This window comes from Ictalurus furcatus, chromosome 28, assembly GCF_023375685.1.
Source record: "Ictalurus furcatus strain D&B chromosome 28, Billie_1.0, whole genome shotgun sequence".
Taxonomy (NCBI): Eukaryota; Metazoa; Chordata; class Actinopteri; order Siluriformes; family Ictaluridae; genus Ictalurus; species Ictalurus furcatus.
This window is the reverse complement of record NC_071282.1, coordinates 15115521-15135655: the sequence shown is the minus strand read 5'-3', so window position 1 is coordinate 15135655 and position 20135 is coordinate 15115521. Positions and strand designations below refer to the sequence as shown.

The 20135-nt window shown below is 40.6% G+C and overlaps 1 protein-coding gene across 6 annotated transcripts in view; it reads left to right on the top strand.

Annotated features, from left to right (window-relative positions):
• LOC128603781 (mediator of RNA polymerase II transcription subunit 13-like) overlaps window positions 1–20135 on the top strand; it is a 104955-nt gene that overhangs the window by 5842 nt on the left and 78978 nt on the right. For all 6 annotated transcript variants that reach the window (XM_053618464.1, XM_053618463.1, XM_053618460.1 and 3 more), the window contains exon 2: window positions 15397–15634. In XM_053618464.1, coding sequence (XP_053474439.1) covers window positions 15397–15634 — 238 coding nt within the window. The remainder of the gene's footprint in view (window positions 1–15396; window positions 15635–20135) is intronic.

Sequence of the window (20135 nt, the reverse complement as noted above, 5' to 3'; positions counted from 1 at the left end):
ACAGAGCTGCTCTGACTGAATCGTTGGTAATGAAGTGTTGTCAAGTGGCAGTATAATGTGATCAGCTAAAAGGCGCTTATTAACCAAACTGTATTCAGACAGTGAGCTGTGAGTAGGCTGGAAACAATTCTGCGACACAGCCAGCAAGACAAAAAAGAAAAAAAAAAGAGTGAAAAGGACATGGAACTGAAAAAATGTTGGAAGGAATTCCCATAGATAACTGAGATTTGTTGAGGTTTGGTTTTAGCCAACAGTGGGACAGGAACGCTGAAGGCCTCGGCTGTGTCCCCAGACTGCTAGGGCTTCCCTGGTGTTGGGTTACAGGGGTACAGCAAATGCCACCATGGAGCTTTTCTAATAGCTGCTCAGATTGTCAAATTTTCAGCAAGAAGTAGTGGTATATTCTGATCAGGATCATTTTTAAAAAGAAAAAAAATGGAAGCTCGGGCTAAAGGTGAATAAATCACAAGGGATAATGCCTTTTATAAAGACTATGCAAGATAAGATTAGGTACTCTTGATTATTATCTTGGGTTTTCTAACTTATTCGTGCTAAACGTAAATACCGGGTGGCCAACTGTACAGAAAAACTATCCGTCTGGATATAACCGTGCTGTCCTCTATAGACACCAACCTCAGAGCTTGGCTGAAAGCAATATTATTCATAATAATTCCCTTAGGAATAATATTCATCACCAACTCATCCCCCCCCCCCCCCGCAAGCACCTACGCTTCATACAGATTAGTACACTAGAAAGAAATTGATCCATTAACAAGCCTTGTCGCTTCTGCCAGGCAAAGCACAATGATTAAGAGGAATGGAAGCTTTGGGGAAAAAGAGGAATAAATCCTTCTTTGTGAAATGATGGATCTTGGGGATCATGGGGAACACAAGCCTGTCAAGGGGTTGAAGTATGTTTAAAGAGCATCCGTTGTGTTGGTCCTCGGGTATGGGCGTGCGTGTCCGTGTGTGGCTGATATTTAGGAGTCGATCTGAGTGTGAAATATGTAAGCCCTGCAGTGCCAGCTGTGTGTGCTATTCTTAGCCTGCTGGTGCTCCTGCGCGTGGTGAGACACGAGGGAGTAGTAGAAGAATTGGCAGAGAGGAAGGCGCACACACGCGAAGCCCAGATAACGGATGGCGATTGTCCTCAGCATCGCCGACAGTCTGCTGCCCTTCAAAGTTGTATTGATGACTCTAACTCCGAGCGTCTCATTGGATCCCGCCAGTCTCCGACTGCTCTTGACTTCATCCGATGGAGTCGCCCTAACTGAATTGCATCACAGCAAGGCCTCATCTACAGTCTCCAGAGCCTAATCTGACACAGGGGATGATACCATGGTGTCTAGTGAAGGACTGAAATGAGCACCTTATACAGTACGTGTTCAACAGGATAGCAGAAAATCTGTTGCCGTACAATACGGATGCTATGGTTTGAGGTCATTATGAAGGGTTTTAAAAGAATTCCACAGTTCCCTTTTTTCTTTATAAATATGTCTCAATTCACGAGTGTCTAAAGTAATAAGAGGGCACTGTGTACTTTTTAAGCGAATGGGAATATCCCAAATGATGTAATCCGTGGTTCAATTCTGAGCTCGGGTTACTGTCGGCGTGGAGTTTCGCATGTTTTCCCCGTGTCCATGTGGGTTTCCTCTGGGTTCTCTGGTTTCCTTGAGTCTCCCACATACATGCTGGTAGATAGATTTGGTAACTTGAAATTGCCCAAGTTGTAAATGTCTGTGTGCGATGGACTGGCGTACCCATCTACAACGTATTCCCACCTTGTGGCCAGTATTCCTGGGACAGTCTACAGATCCACCTGTATACAAAGTGTATATAAAGTAATATAAAGTAGTTAATGATGATGAATGAAACTACAATCCAGATTAGGTAGTATTACATGTAATAAGGCATTTCCACCATGTGTGATTTTGTTTAGTGGTTTAGTATTACTGCTAAAACTATTCTGAATTAGTAAGAAAGATCTACTAGGATCTCATAATTTGACACCTGTGGCTCATGGAAAACCCCATGAAGAACAGTAACATATCTATGTTGATGTCTATGAATAAAGTATGCCATGCCTAATTACACAGTTCATAGTGCACACCAAGGGCCTTGACTCCTAGATGCTGTGATAAACGAACTTGATCAGCAATGCACCACAGTGAATATCGGTATAATAACAGAGTGATTAACGTTTGCTTTGCATTGGCTTTGCTGTTGGAGGTGCTTTCAGTCACAGTTTTAGCAGCTGAACCAAAGGACACACCCACTCTGTAGGCAAATGACAGACTGCAGGTTTGGGAAGAGCCTGTGACAGGTCTAGACTTGCTCATTGAATGGTTTGAAATTCCCACGTTTTTGAGTTGTGTTTCACCCACCTCGGATAAACTTGCCCTCCTCTTACACCTGTTAGTATTTTGTGTGTACATTCAGCATGAAAATGTAAAATGTAAACACAAGAGCATCATCTGCTCTTATTTCTATATTCACAGGGACTTGTATGGTGGATGCTCGACATAATCTAAACAGGCTAATTGAATAAACAGATTATGGTGAAGCTCTCTGGAAGATGTTTATTTAATATTTATGGAAGGAGTCTCCAGTGTCAGTGCTTTGTAACAGTCAAATGGTTTTCCATCGTGGGGATATCTTCAAGACAGATGACTCCTCAGGTTTATTAGGACAAGCTGCAGGGTTTTTTTTTTTTTTTCTGTCGTATTAACCTTAAGAAAAAAGAAAAATAGAGGCAGGTGAGGGAGCAACTCTTTATAGTTGCTATAACAAGAAACTTAACTTGTCTTCCAGACGTTCCACAACAACAAATGTAACTATAGATGGTTTCAAAGTGCAACGTGGTCCTTTGTTAATAATTTAAAAATTGCATTTGCAAATTTGAAAAAAATCTAATAGCAATGAAATTGTTGTGCTAGTAGACAAATGACATGTGCTGTTACATGAAAATAATCAATTTCAGGCTGGTAATGTCTCTTCACTTTGTCTCAGGCTGTCGTTGATTATTTTTCTAGAACAGCACAAGCCATTATGTTTTATTTGTTACTCAGTAAAGTACATACTGATGCTGATATCTGTATCATGAAGCCAGTTATGCAGGTCTTGTTAAAGGATTTATATGAGTAATATGGCCGAGTTAGGATGTTGTTTATATTAGCGTCTAATTACCCTTTAGGTAGCTACTTTTATGCACTTACTTGATTACATGCGTGCGTTCAGTTGTGGAATATTATACTACCGAGGCCTAACAAGCCAGTAATCTTCCGCACCAGCTTGTTTTCCCTCCTCACCTTTCGAATCAAACCTCAGCAAATCCCCTAAACCTTCAGCACTTGTTCTGACCAGGGCTTTAGTTGGATTACTGTTAACCAGTATGAATTTACACTCATATAGTCGGGTAGTCATGAGGCTCTTGTGTTTTTCCAAACCGAGTCCACAAATGAGCACCAGGTGTCAGAAACAATACTCTGGAGGCATGTGAGAAGAACACTGAAGATCAGGAATTACGTCTCTGTAATTTGCAGTCAATCGGAAAAAAAAGGATCCCTAAACAGCCTGCAATGTTATCTGTCTGCTGTAACCCTGGAGACTGAATCTTGAAAATTGAATAAGTTGCTGAAGTCTTACAGATGTTATATGTTGCCTAGCAACTGTTTTTACTTCCCTCTCTTTCCCCTCCACCCTTCCTCTCTTGTTCTTTCTTTCTCTCTTCTTCCTTTCCATGCCTGTCAGAGTTAATTAAGTTACACAGGAGAGAATCTGGTAAAGGAGGCCCTGCTTTATTTATTTGCCTGGTTAATAATTCAGGCTAAACAGGATAGTGTTTTAGGGTAGCCAGTCCTTAGAGGAAGCTGCTTTATGGACCTTGACTTGCATCTTTGTGCAAATGTTAGCAGCTTTGTTTGTCACACTTTGGCTCGTTTCCACAGCCAGCCCCTCCCTCTGTGAAAGGTGAACCTCTTGACTGGCAGATCCATCCATCGCTCTGCCCGAGGGACACCAAACTGCTCTAATTAGGTCGCTTACTCTTACCTTGTAGGGCCACATCCCTGCTACGCCTTGCAGCCCCATATTCCCATCACAGAATACCCTGTAGAGGTGAGACTTAGTGGTGCTGAGCTGCACACCTGACTCACAGCCTTTCTTTGTGCCCCAAATATATGGGTGTGACAGTATACAGGGTTAAGGAAATCTGCAATAGATACAACATTAGCATTACAATATACCAAAATTGGGGCGGGGGGGGGGGGCACTTAATTTAACTTTCAAGTGCAATTTTCTAAAAAAAACGTCACATTTTAAAATCCAGGTTGCTTACATCTTAAGAAACAATTATATTCAGAGGAAATACTGTTCTGGTAAAATACTGAAGGCTAAAAGCGATTCTCATAACAAGTCAATTAAAAGAGCTTTACCAGTTTTCTAATTAAAAAATGATTAAATACCCTCACAGAATAATTTCTGAAAACATAAATGTAAATACTCCATTAATTGCTCATTATTGTTGTTTAATTTGGATTTTTTTGAAGAAAAAAAAAAAAGAGTGCTGAAAGAGCTAAGCTCACAAATGCTGTGGTAGTAACCAAACAAGCTGATGTAGGCTATGGCGCTAACTGAGCCAGCTGAGGTAATAGGCTATAGCGTTTAGAAGCAGAAATAATGTAGCTATGGTGCTAACAAAGCAAGCTGAGGTAATGTAGCTATGGTGCTAACCAAGCATGCTGAAGTAATGTAGTTATGGTACTAACCAAGCACGCTGAGGTAATGTAGCTATTATGCTAACCAAGCACGCTGAGTTAATGTAGTTATGGTACTCATCAAGCAAGCTGAGGTAATGTAGGTATTGTGCTAACTGAGACAGTTGAGTTAATGTAACTCTTGTGCTAACTGAGCCAGCTGAGGTAATGTTGCTATGGTGCTAACTGAGCGAGCTAAGGGAATGTAGCTCTTGTGCTAACTAAGCCATCTGAGGTAATGTACCTATGATGCTAACCAAGCAAACTGACGAAATGTAGCTATGGCACTATTCGAGTGAGCTGAGGTAATGTACGTGATGAAGCTAAACAAGCTAAACTTTTAAAAATTATTTCGATGATGTTGGGGGTACTTATTGCTAGTTCCTTTGACATCATTTCTATTAATCCCATACAGATTCAGAGAAATAATATCAAGTTTACAGACTTAGAGGTATTGGATTCCCACGATCTACAAAATCACAGAAACAAATCTAAAAATTCCACCTATGTCATGTTAAAAAAAACAAAACAAATCTATTTTAGGTCTCAATTCTGCATTGTAGCACTATCACATATTTTGAAAGTGCTGTCATGTTTTGAATTGTTCATACTTTTTACACATATGCTGTGGTGTTAGCCTAGCTTGTGTACAGCGTAAGGAAAAAACAAATCCATGGACGGACCAGATGGTGTCAATCAGGTTCAACTGATTCCAATGGCTGAAATTGTTTTCTAAGTCCTTTTACACCAAAGTTAGGCCAATGAAACAGCAGGAAGTCAGTCTTCCTCCTTCTCAAGAGAAGACAGTTAGCTTTTTCCTTTGTTGTATCAAGGATGAGACTAGGTTAGCCAGTTCCTCTTCTGCTTTCAATGTGTTTTGTTACAGAACAGAAAGACCCAACTCAAGATAACTTGTTTAAACTCATGCACATACTGTTCTTAGGTAAGGATAGGAGTTTTAACACTCAAATTGAGTCTTATTTATTGCAGAAAATCTCATTTTAAGCAGCATTTGAACCTAATCTCTTTCCACCATACCCATATAGTGTATGTGTGATTATTCTTCTTATTATTAAACATTGTCATTAAACAGAACATGACAATGTTTGACTTGTGTTTCTTTCTGATCCTAAGATTACATTTTTATGGGGCGACTATGACTCAGGTGGTAGAGCGGGTCCTTGAATAATCATAGGGTTGGCGGTTCGATTCCTGGCCCACATGTCTCCACATGCTCCCGACGGCAAGCTAGCACCTTGGTGTGCGAGTGTGTCTGTGTGAATGGGTGAATGAGAAACAGTGTAAGGCGCTTTGTAGAACCGCTAAGGTTAAAAAGCGCTATATTTACTATTTCCTCAGAGTAGACTAAAGCAGTTCAACATTCGTAACTTTCCGAAAGGTTTGTGTTATCTGTGCACCATCAGACTCGTTCAACCATAGATCCTTCCCTCTAAAAAAAAAACAAAAAAAAAACAGCCCCACGTTTCAAAGGACAGGTTACACATATTTAGAGCCTCATTTATAAAATACCTTTAAGATTTCATGACTATGTGGTAGCAAAATAAACCCTTTCACATAAACATTTATTGATGAAGTTCAGCAGCAGCTGCCTTTAGGATTCCATTGTGCGGGAGTTTCCGTGAAAAGCTTTCTATTGTTTTGTCCGTTTATGAAAAATTACGTGTTGAAATACATGTGGATGATAATTTCACAGAAGCTACAGATATAGGGAATTAAATTTGTGCCAAAAGTATTGGACATAACGTTTCAAGAAAGGAACAAAAATATACAACGTTTTCACTAATCATGGTTTATGAATGCGCTGCCAGAGTTTTCGTTGATACTTTCAAACTTTTCGTTTACGCTCCGCAAGTGTACGTTCGGCATTCTGGCACAAACCTCACGTCTGGGCGGGACTTAACAACGATTTACTCTCATTGGCTAGTGAGAGTTGGATCGACAGCTCCCTGACCAGTAAGTACTTCAGTGTCGTGAATTCTGGAGAGAGTTCTGTATGCGGTTCTCTGTGTAGTTATAGTGTTTGCACTTTGCAGTGGTAATTGCTTGCTTACCTATTGAGTATATTTGTTCGTAATTAATATTTGAAGTTGTGGTAGATTCATACGCCTCATATTTTTTCAAGATGAGCTCGCAGGTGCGGCATGGAGCGTCATCGTGGTCATCATCATCAACATCATCATCCTCCTCCAACTTCCTCAGCTGGACACTTGAGCTGTCGATCCAAATCTCACTAGCCAATGAGAGTAAATCGTTGTTAAGCCCCGCCCACATGCGAGGTTTGTAAAGTAAACTTGCGGAGCGTGAACAAAAAATTTAAAAACGTATTAGAAATTGAAAGCGTGTTAGAAAACTGTTAACGAAGAATGCTGTTTATTTGAAGACCATGTTGCTACTGGGTTCACTGTTTTCAGTTTCCAGAGTGAACGCAGTCGCAGCTTGTTTCAGTTTCTTCTTTCTCATTGTTTATTTTTATTTTTGTCCAATCCTTTTGGCACAAATTTAATTCCATACAGATATTGTAAAGAAAGATTAGACTGAAAACACTGGAGTATTACCTTTCAAAACAAAAAGCTGCCTCTTGTTGTAGTATTTGCAGTTGAAAATGATTTTATGAAGAAATGTAGAAAATTGATTGGATAGAAATACAAATTGATTAAAATACATTGACTGCAATAATTAAACACAAGGAGAAGAACTTTTATTCAAATATTTAGATGTGCTTTGTTGTGAAAGAAAGTATAATTCACCGGTTTTCTCTCTGTGCTCTTTTAAACCCCAGAGACAGGTGTGGACATGAACCCTAACCCCAAAAATAAAAAAATTAAAAAAATGTAATAAAAACAGTGCTCGATCAGCCTTTTAACTTTCACTAGTATTTGATCTTTTGAGTAATACTGCCTGAATTTACGACCGGTGATGTCGTTCTCTCCGGTTATGTCGCTTGTTTTCAATTGTTTGAAGGTAACTCCTTGGGAGCTGTAATCAGAGGGAGGTACTGACAGATAAATACACACTCGTCCTGTGTTTTAGTTCCGCGCCGAGCTCAAGGACCTGTTATTCCTGCTTTTATATCTTTTCATTTCTTTTCTTTTGTCTATAATTGGCTGATACCATTGTATGTGTATCACTTAGTAACCACTCCCTTGTACAAGTGTAATTAGCAGCACCGCACAACATTGCGCCGTAATGCAATGTAATAGCGCGAAGCTGTATAGAAATTACATGGCATATAATTACGCATGCAGCGAGGGTAGGCGAAGATACTCTAACAAGAGTGCCATTATAATCTGACTGTAAAATTCCGTTTGGATTGTATTATTCGGTATATCCCCAGCGTGATAAACGGCTTCTCTCAGCGGCGTAGTAGACTTCGTGTATCTAATCATAAACTCACTGCTGTGACAGTTTACAGGCTCCCTCTGAAGCCGGCTCTTTGGAGAGCGCTTGTTGGCTTTTTTATGAATGGGGACTTTTGTGTTTGCTTACCTGGTACGATAACAAAAGGGCCGCTCGACTGTTCAGTCAATGGAGCAGCAAAGCACTCGGTTAGAGAGTCCCAAAGCGTGCCATAGACTCAATGAAATCCCTTCACTGTGATACATACTGCTTGCATTAAAAATTGTAATGCTGGTTCAGGACAGTTCATAAATTTGCATGCATGTTACGGTGTCACACGAGACCACATGCTTTTGAGTTCATCATTCCTGGAGAGTTGCATAAAGATAGGCATACTACAACTTCTAGGACTTGTTTTTAACACTAGTGTTTGTGTAATGTAGGTTGCAAAGTGAATTACATTCTCACCCAACGTTTCCTCTTGTTTTCTACTTTCAGTTTCGGTTTTGGTTAGCTTCTGGTGAGACGTGCTGTGTCAGTTGTTGCTCATGCTGATGCATGCGGTAGAACATTGTTTGCAAATCTTGATAAAGTCTCTATCGCTAGCGCGTGTTTATTTTTCCCATCAAAATCACAGTTGTCGTAGAGTAAATTTGCCTAAACCTGACGCACCTGCTCTGGCAAACATGCACTTGTCTTGCAGTTTTGTGCTTTGTATACAAATGCTCTCAAATTATTAGCCTAAATGTTTGCTTATGTTATCCAGAAAGAACAAGGCAGAATGAACCAGTCATTTTTTTTTTTTTTTAAAGACATAACGTATGCACGCTCTGCGCTTTGCCCGCTTGAACTCTTTGTTTATTTGACACATCACACCAGAAGACTACTGTGAATGTTGCCTAGCAGGATTAGCCCCTTTGATCGGGCCTAGTCTCTGGCATTTGGCCAAGATATTTGCATTTACACGTTGTGAATTTTATTTCATTCAGATGTAGAATCTGCTTATATTTATGTCTCTCCTTGGTTTAGGGTCATTTCTGTCCAGCTATACTTTTCCACCCCACAAAGTAGCAGCAGTCTATGTATATTTATATTTACACTAGCTGCAATGTACAAACATTTCTTACATCTGGGATATTATTACAGTAGACCTGCATCTCCCCATTGGCCTACAGTCACATCAGTCCCTTCCAATATGGCAGACACATTGACATATCAAAGCATTGCCTAGAGGGCTCTTTAGAGTCGTGCTGCTAAGGGAGGGGCCTTAAGCCCTACTATAGTGTGCCCTTTGGGACACTGCAGCTGAAGTAGGAGAGCACTCCGTTAGAGAGGGGTCTCTTTAGGTGTGTGCTCTTGTAGAAGAGAATGGCCTTTAGAACTGCTTGCTGCTTTGGATTGGGACCTTGAGGCCTGTATTGCTGATAAGAGTGGCCTTTAGGATTGTGCTACTAGATTAGAGAGGGTGTTTAGGGTCGTGCAGCTCCACTACAGAGTGGTCTTTAGGGCACTGAGGCTCTGTTACAATATAGCTTTCAGGGTAGCTGGCTGCTGTAAAGAGGCACCTTTGGGGCTGTACTGTACTTCTTGTAAATAGGAACTTTTAGGGCTATGTAGATGTACTGCACAGTGACTTTTAGGACTCGATTACAAAATGAACTGTAGGACTGCTGGCTGCTATAGAAAGAGGCATTCACAGCTTCTTTCTGTTGTATAAAGGAGCCTTTAGGGCCGTGTACCTCTAGTAAGCAGGGGCCTTTAGGGCTGTGCATTTTTGAGAGGGACATTTAAGGAAAGAGGGACATTTAGGGCTCCATACTTCATGTAAACAGGGGCCTTTACGGCTTTATGCCTCTAAAAAAGATGGGCCTTTAGGGCTGGGTGCCTCTAGCAAAGATGTAAGTTTTGAGTGGTACAACTTTAATACAGAGTGGCCTTTAGGGCAGTGCAGCTCTATTATAAAGGCCTCTATGACTACTAGCTGCTATGGAGCTGGATCTTTAAGGCTGTGCACCTCTAGTAACAAAGGATGTTTAGGGTTGTACAGCAAAGAGGGACCTATAGGGCTGTACAACTTTGCTACCGAGTGGCCTTTAGGGCTGTGCAGCTCTGTTACAACGGCCGCTAGGGCTACCAGCTGCTGTGCCAAATTCAGGCTCTCTTGGCTTTATACTGCCTGCTGACTCATTTTTGATGTTGACCTTGGAAACGTATGAAAGATAATGTTGAAACAGCCCGTAGTATGTCATTACCGAGCCTGTTCACATTGTAGCAGTGTTAGCATAATATAAGGATCTTCGTCTAAGTGCACAACACCGACGTTTAGAACTAGGCTTATTATCCCAGAATCACCAGCTACAAAGATGTAGGGAAAAAAAGAAATGCTGATGGAAAGCACAAGTTTGAAGAGAGGTGGGAGACCCAGTGCATTTTTCCTTAGCGGAGATAAGCCAGTGATTTCTTTAGAAGGAAGCTTTGACAGCCGTGTAGGAAAATAATTTACTTAAACTTTACATCACTATTATGGCACAAAGCTGAATATGTTACCCTTACTGAAAAGCAGAAACAGTTTGAAAGAAATGCCTCTTGTATATATTAGGGTGTATTTCCAGCAGCAATCGGACAGAAACTCTCACAGCATAGAGAGTTTTATTATTTCTGAAATATCTTGTCTTTAAAAAAAAAAGACATAACTTTTTTTTATGTCAGTTTATAAAACCTACATTAATCGCCTGTAATAATATAAAATATTATACTCTGAAGTGGTATCTGTTATCGTTATTGCTGTTAGGGCGGCTGTGGCTCAGGTGGTAGAGCGGGTTGTCCACTAATCGTAGGGTTGGTGGTTCGATTCCCGGCCCACATGACTCCACATACCGAAACGTCCTTGGGCAAGACGCTGAACCCCAAGTTGCTCCTGATGGCAAGTTAGCACCTTGCATGGCAGCTCTGCTACCACTGGTGTGTGAGTGTGTGTGTGAATAGGTGAATGAGACACAGTGTAAAGCGCTTTGGATAAAAGCGCTATATAAGTGCACACCATATTGATAGATGTTTAAAGTAACCTCTGATTTTAATCTATAGAACAGGTAAGCAGTAAACCATGATGGGTAGTGCTGTTATGGGAAAATACTCCTATAATAATTATTATAAACCTTAAATCCTTAAAATTACAGCCAGCACTATTGTCAGAGCTGCAACACCTTCTGACCAATCAGATTTGAGATTTCATCAGCGCTGTGGTATAAATTATATAGCAACAAAATGAATTGGCTTTACAGTGTATGGCAATTTGAAAGCACTCAAAAAGGCTAATGTGGCCTGGGCAGAAATTGAGTTTGACACCTGTTAAATAATAGTCGTGGAATAAAAGGCCACTAGAGTTGAACGGAATGAATGGAGCTTTTGGGGACAAGCATTTACCCTGCTGAATGTTTAACTCTCGGGACATGCTGAATGGTCCAGACTTGCATTCCTCACTTCAAATTCATAGCAGTTACTATGACAAAAATGATCATCTAACAGTACATTTCTATGATACACAATTCGTATCACGATATATATATTAGCTAACAAACTGAAAAAACACAAAAAACCCAGTTAAACTGAGTAAGACGATACTCTTCTTTAATGCCTACAAAGACAAAGAAGATTAGGTTAAAAAAAAAAAATGCACCACGCAAACATCATTCATTCAGTACCATTTAATTTGTAATTATTAAAAATGTAAAAAAAAAATACATCACCATACCAACAATATCTCAGAAAAGTGTATTGCGTAATCATTTATCACGATATGGATATTATACTGATATATCGCCCAGCCCTAGCCGTAACTGAATGCCATGCTTTAAGACATTTTCATGCTGTCAAATACATAAACAGAAGTAAAGAACTTCGACTATGAAGATTTTATAGTAAAACCGTTGCGTAGTCTATGATGAAGCGTCACTGGTTGATATGCGATATTAGCTTTTGTTCATTTTAAAGTCTGCTCTGCGTTATCAGTTCTGTGACGTTCCCTACGGCCTCATTCTCACCCTTGGGGCTGTTCCTGGGTACCGACACGACAGTGTTTATATCTCCGCTATACACTCTCTGTGATTAAAGCTAGGACCTAGAGAGCATGTGTGTGTGTATATGTATAATTGACAGTCTCTTGTTCTTTCTCTCTCTCATTTTCTCTCCATCTTGCACACACACACACACACACACACACACACACACACACTGAAACTAAGCAGCTGCAAGATGTTATGTCTCAGGCCTGGAGTTCTCGCTTACATGTTGGCAGATCCTGATATGGATGCTCTCACTTTCAAAAAAGAGCCCACATGTGCCTAGTATATATTCACACACAAACACACATGCATAAACACAGATTTCATGGCACCTTATGTAATACATTTGGCCAGGTTGCGGTCCAGCAGCAGCGCTTGTGTAGCATTTAAAGACAAACATGGCGTCATTCCAGGACGCTGGTGCCTAGAAGTTCTTTCTGTGTTTGCTCGACTTTTCTACTTTCTCCTTCTAGTATTGACTGGTTTCTTTGTTGGACTGATAGTACTGAATAGCATGGTTCTGCGTTTACTCTTACGTTTCTTGAAGTACCTTTTAGGATCAATCGTACTCAGAACCGTTGGACGTGGAGCCTATCCCAGGAGACTCTGGGCACAAGGCGGGGACACTCTGGACGCGGTGCCAATCCATCACTGGGCACACAATCGCACACACACTCACAAAATCATTCACACACTACAGACAATTTGGAAATGCCAATCAGCCTATAACGCATGTCTTTGGGTTTGGGGGAGGAAACCGGAGTACCCGGAGGAAACCCCTCGAAACATGGAGAGAACGTGCACACAGGGCGGAGCCGGGAAATCAAACCCCAAATCCCCAGAGGTGCGAGGCAAACGTGCTAACCACTAGGCTTAATTTGTAAAGAACAAAAAATTAACTTTGCTACATTCCGCCATTTTCTTTTTCTTTTTTTTTTTGTCTAGCTGAATCTCAAATTGCATCCTATTGACAGTACTATAGATTGTACAACTCATTTATAACCTATGCAGTGAATACAGTGAATAGGAAAGGATTTAGATTTGGCCTAACTGTACAAAAAAATGTTTTTCTTAAATAAAAATTTATTCGAAACATTAACATTGATCATGAAATTGTAATATTGCCTCCTTGTACTTTTCATTGTATAAGTAAGTGACAGTTTTCATTTTCAATTGATGTGGAAAAAAAACATGCGCTAATATCAGAATGCATACATATTTTTTTTTTAAAGGAATTAAAATGCCCACTTTTTCGAAGCAATCATACAGCTGTATTCTATGAAGACGTTAGCTACTGGTATTAGCCGTGTCACCTAGCTAAGAAGTCGAGAATGCTAAACATATTGCTAAAACCCGTTCGCAGACATAACATGAACCTTCAATATGATTTAACACCGAAGCCCCATCTTTATTTATTTACATTGAGTGGTTTGAATGATTTCTACTGCTGGGTTTGAAATCTGTGTAATGACTAGAACATTACTTGATCTTGCTAGACGTTCTAGGGCTTTCTCAGGTAATAATTTGGATGCTTTTATTAGAGTTACTTCCAGTGACAGCTGGCAATGCTGTTGAATGGGAGGGAGAGAAATTCTACTACCTCTCAGTAACATAGCATTACTGTTAGGAAACCATTATTAGGGTTGCACTTTATAGCATAGGGTCTCAACACAGGCATAAAACTATTACATATAGACATACGAACACACTCATTGAAAGACAGCTAGGCAGCACAATGCATTATTGCTTCAAGTGTTTATTTTTTCTGAAGTAACAGGACTTTTCTGGAGTACCAGACCTGCTATATTTCTTTAGCTCTCAGAGAAATATTCCATATCTGCAACCCCAAAACTGTGTAAAGACCTGAACCAGGACGTTCCGCTTTTGCCTTCGTTTCTGTTCACAAAACGCAGCGATATCTCTGCTTGAACATCGTCAGCGTGCTGCTTCTTTGACTGCTCATCAATAGGCCGAGTGTCAGCCTGTGTTTGACAGAGCCCAGCTGTGGCACGGGAGTACCGTGCGGCTTTCCATCAAGCTGTACGAAGGAGACGTCAAACAGCAAGTGATTCACTCTGACAGGATTTCGCTCACTCTCTCCTACCTCATTTTTTTCTGTCTGTCTTCTCCTCCTCTCACTTTTTCTTTTCTTTTTCGCGTCAGTCTCCTTATTGCTCACGCTTTAAAATCGTCTGTTCCAGATTTCAAGCTGAGATTTTTATTTTTGCCTCCCCTTTCCTGATCCTGCTCCTTCCATTACTTTTCTTTGTAACTTTGTCTAAGAGAAACTATTGTTTTCACCCCATATGCATATTATTATAGCATTTATACAGCAACAGTCATTTTCAGGAAATGTCTACCCAGGAAACAAGGCTCATAAACACACCATTATTAGATACTTGTGAATTATCTGGACAATCTTTGCCAAGGAGCTGTTCAGTGTATCTCTTATCTGCCGCTGCATATTCCAGTAACAGAGAATGTTGTTTAATAGTGCTTAGCACGAGCCTAGGGTAAAGTGGGTAAATTAGCCATTGTAGCCTAATTGAAGTAAAAGGACTAGTATTTAAAACAAATAACATCTCCAATTAAAGTAAAAGTCGTCATCCAGACAGTATTTGAGAAGGAGTCTTGAGGAAGAGTCTGATTCACAATATAACTAGCATTCTGTGAGTGCTAGATAGGTGGCGGGGCTTAAGAGTCATACAATTCTTAATTCTTTACACTTTTTAAAATATTTTTTTGAATAATAACGCGCATACAATTTGACACTGTTATAGACAAAGTAAACATTAGCAATAGCACTATGTGAAAATATTGGAAAAGTAATATAATTAGTTATTTTATTACGAACTTGAATGTTTCAAATTCGGTTTTATTTATTCATTCATCAACCTTTTCTAACTCGTCTTATCACCGGACTATATTCCTATTGAACATATACACTCTAGAACCAACTAAAACCAAAATGGCATCCTATTTAGTACAAGGCACTGTAAACTCTATGTAGTGCAAATATGTCCCCGAAAACACCATTTGGGACTTAAAATAAACTGTAGATGTGAAAACATGGCTAAATGTAACGACTGAAAATCAACCTGTACAAAAAAACAACAACAACAACCTTCCTTTACATTGCAAATTTGAACGTTCTGCAGAGTGAAAGTGTTTCTTCTTCTTCATGATCATCTTTTCTCCTAATTTGAAGCTTCTTTCTCTTGTAGGCGGAGTTGACGGGCATCAAATGGCGCTGCTACAACTTCCGTGGCGGCGGCGAATACGGACCCGTGATCTCGGCTCCGGCACAGGATGACCCGGTGCTGTGCAGCTTTACACGCTGCGTGCAAGCCAATTTGCTGTGTGTTTGGCGACGCAAACTCAAACCTGATGCCAAGGAGCTCTGGATCTTCTGGTGGGGCGACGAACCCAACTTGAGTGACATCATACACCATGAGCTTGAAGGTGAGGCTGCGGAATAGTGCACTAGAATCGGTGTGTGTGGTGGGTTTGTATGCTTTGGCTATTCATTAGTTGAGATGCAAAATTGCCTGATGTTTTTCGCAGTGCTTCCGTCTTTGTGTTAAGGACAAGGGTTTTCAAGAACACACTAACTGCTGATGCACACTGCTTTTTACTTCATTTCATTCGAGTCCCTAAACGGATGTTGCAGGAGTGGCCTAATTTCTATTATTACACATATTATGGCTACGAGGATGCTAATAATGCATGCGGCTTTTACGACGCGCCCTTATAACCTTCGGAATGGACTCTTGAGATAAAAGTGGTGCCGTATCATTTTCCAGATGCTCTTCCCCAGGATTTGCAGGACCGTAGGGAAGCACACAGATGCTAGAGAGAGAGAGAGACAGAGAGAGAGAGAGAGGATGTTGGTATGCAGGCGACTTTGATTTTGCATGGTGTGCGACTCCCTGAGTGTTTCATTGAGAGTGGGATCAGCTGAATCTACACTATTTATAGAGCCATTTGCATTATCTCATGGCTCACTGGGGACCTCGCAACTATTGACCATGGCTATGGATTTTTGAGTGGGGGAAGGGTAGAAGTAAAAACCACTGAAATATTAGCACATAGAGCATTGAAAGAAAGTTGACAGACACTCACTTTTTCACTGCAAGGATTTTCCTCGGTCCGTATACATGTTAAAAATGAATTATCCAAGCCAGCATCCCCTGAGCTCAAAATATCTCCCAGTTGATCAGCAATTGCATTGTACCTCCCCCAAGTCTGCAATAAAAAGTCCGGGTTTTCCCTAATAGCATTGGCTGTTTGCTGGTGATCCTTTATCTAAAGCTCTAGGAACCAAGGCTTTGAACAGGGGCATATGAAATGTGAGGAAAAAACAGTACTATCTCAGTAGTTTGAGTTTATAGTTAAACTTATTGATGCATTGAAGCATCTTCAGTGGCTTGACGTAATGGGGAATTAGCTTCCTGTATCCTTGACATACATGAAGGACCCTGGTTGAAAGCCATACATCTGTCTGTTGTCCTTCTAGATCAAGAGGTGGTGATGGAATGGTTGCTGGTGATCATTCATCTAAAGAACTGGGAACAAAATCTTTCAACAGGGACACATGAAATGTGAGGGATGAGTGATAGTTTCTCTGCAGTTAAAGATTACGGCTTATTTCACTAATGTGTTGAAGAATCTTCAGTGGATTGATGCACCGATTCATTAACTTACTGCATCCTTGGCCTACATGAAGGCCATGCTCGGCTTTGCTGTCTATTAAAAGGGTGGTGGAACATGGTGGTGATCTACATACTTGCCCATGCAGCTACAAAAGCATTAGTAAGGTCCGGCACTAATGTTGAGCAAGAAGGTCTGGTGGGAAGTTAATGTTCCGATTCATCCCAAAGGTGTTCAGTGGGGTTGAGGTCAAGGCTCTGTGCAGGCAACTCGAGTTCTTCCGCTCCATCCTTGGCAAACCATGTCTTCATGGACCTAGCTTTGTTTACAAGAGCATGGTTTGAACTAGGCCTCTTCTAGTGAAAGGAAATCGTAATGCTACAGCATACAAAGACATCCTAGACATTTGTCTGATTCCAACTTTGTGGCAACAGTTTGGGGAAGGCTCACATATGGCTTTGATGGGCAATATCAATATCAGGGTTTCAATCAAGGTTAATTGAGGAGTCTTTCATCCAGGAATGATGTCATCTTCCTTGTTGACCAGAGAATTTGGGGGTTACCTTTTTGAAGCAATGGGAGTTCCAGAGCAGCCAGGTATTTGGGTGAAGCTGGAACCAGGAATGTGATGTTTCTCCAGGCATAGGACACTATCTCCAGACTCAACAATGGAGTGCAATGGGTCCTGACTCCTACCCCTACTGGTCTGACCATTCATGGCTAAAAAGATTTATGGGCGATGTGGGATTTTCGAGCTCTTGATTTCCCCATGGCTCCTGTGTAGATGAGTGCTTAAAAACAAACAAACCGAGTGTCGCGAAAATGATGTAGCGCCACCTTAAGTATAAAAGGTTTATAAAGGAGAAGATAGTTGGTGACTCATCACATTAGCACGAGGCTCGTCTACCGTACACTTTCGCCTTAGCAGAGCCTCTCACATTTGTGGCATGTAGGACATTGTGCAATGAGGTGGGTGGCTTCTCCACAGTAGAAACATACACCCCTCCCACACTAGGCTGTAGACTTTCTGCTGTAGCATGGGTTCTGGTTCTCCTCTTCGCGAGGCAGGATGGAGAAGGAGGGTGCTTGTCTAATCTCTTTCAAAAGGGCAAATGGCTAGGTCACGGAGACAATCCAGTGTCTGAGTCCTTGGCAGAAAGCAACAGTGAGGACTGGCTCCTTCCACCTGCCCCCTGCTGCAAGTGTTCAGAATTCTGGAGCATATTCAGTGAGTCAAGTCGAGTCAAGTTGCGAGTCAATCAATGAGCGACTTGAAGCAGCTCAAGCCCGAGTCCTCATCGCTGGTTACGAGCAGTCAACATTTCATTCACAGAGAGAAAATTGCTTGGATATATTTATGGTCATCACAGTTTACAGACATATGCACACACATACTTTTGCACAACACACAACTGTGTCGCTTAGCTGCATTGAGTAAATGACAGGACAAGGTTAAGTCCAATAATCTCTACAGTACACCCCCCTTTCCTGTCTCTCTGTGCCAGATTCATCGATTGTTGACAGTGGCAGAATAAAAGGCAGATAATGTCGTACTGTTATAATCCCATTGGAGCGAAAGATGATGTGAAGCCTTAAGTCATGCATTTCAGCCTTTGTGTGTGTGCCGTTGCTTATTAGCCTGCATTATGCCAGGCGTGTCTCGCTTGTCAAAATATTTCACGAGATGTGAGTATTAGATTCATAATGTAATGTAAGAGTAACAATCCTAGGGTAGATTTTGTACATGAATATCCCCCAATTTCTCTCCCCAGTCATTATGTTCAACCTTGATCTCATGGTAAATTCCTTCAAATTTCAAACTCGAGAAGGCAATGTGATTGGCTTTCATTTAATCACATGCCACACTGTAAAACCGGATAAGTTCATTTAACTCAAAAAATTTGAGGAAACCAATTACCTCAAAAATTTTAAGTTGATAAATCAATTTCTTGAAGCCAAATACATTTAAATATAACAAAAATTTAACTCAAACTTTGTAATTTAAAATGATTTTTTGTTATATTTAAGTGTATTTGGCTGTTGTATTGCATTGTATTGTATGTATTTGTATTTGGCTTTGTTAGCGAAATTTCGTTTCAATGTAATTTGCTGCAGAACTACAGTACGAGACATATTTTGATATAGCTGACATTTACATCGACCACCTATAACACAACTGCTTTAGATGCGAACACTATGGAGGAAGTACTTCATTTTCAATATCCAATAAAATTGAGGAAATGCTAATTTTACCCGTGTGAAGATATGAGCGTTTATACAAACCTTCTAACTGGACTGCATAAGATAAAAAAAAAAAGGAGTCATGCTGAACAGAGAGTCACAAGACTGGTTTGCTGGTGTGACTCATTTAAATTTGTCTTGTACTGTTGGTACAACCCAGCTAGCAAAAGGCTGATTCTCACAATGGAAAAACATTATGTACAGTGCTGTGAAAAAGGATTTGCTTTCTTCTGTTTTTGTGTAGATCTCATACTACATTGTTTCAGAAATTGAAACAAAATCTAAGATAAAACAAAGGCAACCTGATTAAACACAAAATACAGTTTTTAAATGACAATGTTATTGAAGCAAAAAAGTTATCCAATACCAACTGAGTCTGTGTAAAAATGTATTTGCCCCCGTAGTTACTAATTCCTCACATCTATAAAACTGGATTCATAATGGGGTTCAGCTGGACTAGACACGATAAGGCCTGATTACTGCAAACTAGGGCTGCAACTAACTTTCAATACCATTTTATTTGTTACTAATATAAACTTCAGACTAAAACATTACATTAATATTATATATATACATATTTATTACATTTGTATACTTATATATATATATATATATATATATATATAAGTATTTATGCATTTTTTTATGGATGCACAAAAGGCACTGATAATTAAATGTCGTCTTAAATGAATAATTAATAATATAAATAATAATAGGGCGCACGGTGGCTTAGTGGTTAGGACGTTCGCCTCACGCCTCCAGGGTCGGGGGTTTGATTCCCACCGTGGCCCTGTGTGTGCGGAGTTTGCATGTTCTCCCCGTGCTGCGGGGGTTTCCTCCGGGTACTCAGGTTTCCTCCCCCAGTCCATAGCATGGTAGGCTGATTGGCATGTCCAAAGTGTCCGTAGTGTATGAATGGGTGTGTGAGTGTGTATGTGATTGTGCCCTGCGATGGACTGGCACCCTGTCCAGGGTGTACCCCGCCTTGTGCCCCATGCTCCATGGGATAGGCTCCAGGTTCCCCGTGACCCTGAAAAGGAATAAGCGGTCGAAGATGGATAGATGGATGGAT